The sequence below is a fragment of the Lipotes vexillifer genome, unplaced genomic scaffold (genome assembly GCF_000442215.2).
Source record: "Lipotes vexillifer unplaced genomic scaffold, Lipotes_vexillifer_v1.1 scaffold216, whole genome shotgun sequence".
Lineage (NCBI taxonomy): Eukaryota > Metazoa > Chordata > Mammalia > Artiodactyla > Lipotidae > Lipotes > Lipotes vexillifer.
The window spans coordinates 3,133,842-3,137,283 of record NW_006779100.1 but is presented as its reverse complement, the minus strand read 5'-3'; the positions used below and the strand labels follow the sequence as shown (position 1 = coordinate 3,137,283).

The 3,442-nt window shown below is 55.9% G+C and overlaps 1 protein-coding gene across 1 annotated transcript in view; it reads left to right on the top strand.

The window, feature by feature from the left end:
* Window positions 1-134: 134 nt before the first annotated feature.
* Window positions 135-3,442, top strand: part of PHF12 (PHD finger protein 12) — a 39,977-nt gene continuing 36,669 nt past the window's right edge. Inside the window, exons 1-2 of the mRNA XM_007452431.1 lie at window positions 135-202; window positions 852-1,033. Of these exons, the coding sequence (XP_007452493.1) occupies window positions 137-202; window positions 852-1,033 (248 nt within the window). The 5' untranslated portion in view covers window positions 135-136. The remainder of the gene's footprint in view (window positions 203-851; window positions 1,034-3,442) is intronic.

Sequence of the window (3,442 nt, the reverse complement as noted above, 5' to 3'; positions counted from 1 at the left end):
GGGCGAGGAAGTCGGGACCCGTGTTTGGAAAAAAGAAGGGGGGCCCGGGTCAGGAGCCCCCCCTCCCCCCGTTTCCCCCCTCCCCCCGGGGTTGGGGGGGCCGGAGCAGAGAGCGCCCAGCCCGGGAGGTGGATGAATGTGGGAGAAAATGGAGACCAAGACGATCGTGTACGACTTGGACACGTCGGGGGGGCTGATGGAGGTAAGAGTGGCCCTCCTCATCCCCTTCCCCCAGCGCCGGGAGGGAACCTCCGCCCTCCGCCCCACAAAGCCGGCCCTGAGCTCGTAGCGCAAGAGGGCCGGGGGACGGGGGGGCTCTTCCTCACCCAGACTCTCCCTCCCATCTTTGCAACTCGGGGGGTTACGCTCAGCCGCCGAGGACGTTTGCAGCAGTTTCACCTACCCGCCGCCCTCGATTCGCTCTCCCGAGGCGCCAACCCACTCCATCTCGTTGCACTGGCGGGCCTCCCCACCCCCTTCTTGTCGGCCCCTTTGTGCTTCCCCCAGCACGTCCGGGTACTGGGCTTCAGGCCTCTCCCGAGCCTGGCTTTGGAGTCCCCCACTGTCCATACAAGGAAGTGGCGAGAAGGGAACCGCGCACCCTCTCCCCATCCCCCTACTCTGATCCTCCCCATTTGGAAGAAGCCCGTTCTCGTTGTTGTGCTGCTGGAACGCGGTTAGGTTGGGCTCCCCCTGGTTCCGGGGGCTGAGAGGTTCTGGGAGCAGGCTGGATGGGAGGAAGCAGGACAAAAGGGGGGAGAGGGGTGGGTGACGGAGAAGCCGCGCCGGGGGGGCGACGGACCGCCCGAGACCTCCGGGTGTGCACACACGCCATTTGTATGTGTGTGCAGCAAATCCAAGCTCTGCTGGCTCCCCCCAAGACGGACGAGGCAGAAAAGCGGAGTCGGAAGCCTGAGAAGGAGCCCCGGCGAAGCGGCAGGGCCACCAACCACGACAGCTGCGATAGCTGCAAAGAAGGTGGGGATCTCCTGTGCTGTGACCACTGCCCGGCCGCCTTCCATCTCCAGTGCTGGTAAGGTCTGGGGACCCCTCCGGAGCCCCTTGGCGGACCCTTCTCGGAACATTCCTTCACCCGGCCTACCCCTGGCTGCCGAAATAACGGGCGCTTGCAGCCGCTAGCTTTCTGCAGCCGCTGGGGCCAGCGCCTCCCCGCCCCCAGGTGCTGCCCGGATCCGGCCGTTTGGGGGGGAGGAGCAGCTGTGGGTCCGGACCCCGAGGTGGGGGTTGGGAGGGGTGAGGAGAGCCCCATCTGGGATTGGAAGTCGCTGAGGAGCCGGGACGGAGCCGGTGGGGCACGGCCGACGGTGGCGGGGAGGAAGGGGAGGAGCTCCGGGCCCTGCGCCGCTCGCCTCCCCGCGCGCCTGCCGCCCTCGGGCTCCTGCCTGGCTGGGCTGTCCTCGCGGTGGGTGCGCGGAGCCCTCGGCGGCCGGAGCTGCCCTGGTCCAGACCCGGGGGCCCGGCGCCCGGGCGCTCCCGGCTGTGGAAGAAATCATGGAGGGTGTCTCTCGAGTCCGCCTCTTCTCTCTGCCTCTCTGTTTACAATATGGCGACCTGCCTTTAAATTATATTTTTATTCTCAGCGCCATTTTGGCTGCATATATGATTTGCAAACGTCCCCCGGGGAACGGTGGGGGTTGCCTCGGGGTCCTTTCTGCGGAAGCTCCTCGGGGGCCGGGGCTGGGGTCTTGCCGCTTTAGTCCCCTTTCTCTGCCGCCGCTTGCCCCCTGTTGCCTGTCGGAGCTGCCCTCCCTCTTCCCTCCCCGCCCCGCGCTGCCGCCTCTTGGGAAATCGGGCTGGGTTAGACAATTAAAATTGCCATTGGGCGCCGATTTCACTTCTCCGCTCGGGATCGGCGAACCCTTCGCTGCAGAATTCTTTGCTGCCGGGGTTAGGATTGTGTGTGGTGGCTCTGCGAGGGCATTTTTAAGGACCGGAGCAAAAAAGCTGTGCGCTTCCCCCCGCCCCCCCCGCGACGCTTACTGAACGCGAGGGGAGGGAAGAGACCGAAGAGGGAGGGAGGGACCAGGGTTGGTCGCCCGCTGCTTGATCCTCCTCTGCAGCTCAGCCCAGAACAATCCGGCCAAGAAGAGTTTAAACTCCAGGTTCTGCCTGGAGAAATCACCTCTGCCCTCCACAAAAATCCCACATCTGCGCCGGGACCTCGATTGCATCTTGTTCTGATGGGTCTTGTTCTGTTCAGCAACAGTTGACTGAGGCAGACGTTTGTGAGAGGGGATGGCTGGAGAGAGCGGGAAGGAGAGGGGCTGTTCTGTTTGTTCCCACCCGTTTTATGATGTTGCCTTTTTTAGCCCTCTGTTTAAAAAAAAAAAAAAGAAAAAAGTGAGGTTTTCCTTAAGCTCTCTACACAGTTGCATTCACATTCTGTTTCTCGGTTGGTGGAATAGTGCCCACTGTATATTTGTACTAATTGCAGGTTTTGGAACACTTATTAGACAGATGACTGATACTGGGCAATTTAAATCTGTAGTCAGAAGTTTTGTAGGAAGCTCCCATTACCATTCCCAAGATTCCTTTGCCCAGGAGAGCACCCTATCTTGGCTTGTAATGTTGCAGGGACAAAAATGATTATCCTGGAGGAAGCTTTGCCAATGGCTTTAAAATTTTTATTGTGAAGTGACTAGTACCAGCAGTAAGGTTCTGTGGTTTTTAACCTTTGCTTCCTGTTGGTATAAGGTGTAATCCACCTGGGAAAAAAATCTCCTGTCAAGTTTCCTGTGCTGTTGAGCACAGAAGAGATTTGTACCTGGTTGTGTTGTGTTGCTCTGGTTGAGAATTAAACTTGAGGAGCTGATTTTTTTTTTATTGTGCTTGTTTGATACATACTAAGACTGAATTGTAGACTTCTTGATTTAAAATGTGGGTTAATGTTTTACCTGTAGAATGAAGTTACCGTTAACCAAGAATGGTGATTCCCATACTGAGTGAGAATTTTGTAAGCTCTTTATTATTGTTTGTTTAATAAAGCTGAAATTGTTTATTAGAAACTTCAGGCATAGAAAAAGTGTGCTGTTTTGCCTGAGATTGGGCTTTCAAACTATAAAACCTAACCCCTGAATCTTTGAATTTGATGAGTTCAAGTCTTGTCAAATTTTAAGAATTAACAGTTCTACTTTAGCTGGTAGGAGAGAGGGAGGGGTTTCTAGCTGTTAGTGAGATTCAGACTGTGCATTTCATTGACTACTTTTTTTTTAAGACCATGAATGGGAACTGGTAATCAGAGCTTTGCGAATCCTAGTAAATGAGGCAGAGCTTGTTTCACATCTCCCGTTCCCTCTTTGAAGATGCCAGGACTGAATGTACCATTGACTTATCTGAGTAGTTATATAAATCACAAAACGTTGCAGATATTGGCACAAAGGCAGGAACCCTTCTTTCAAGTGAGGCTTACCCCACTTTCCTG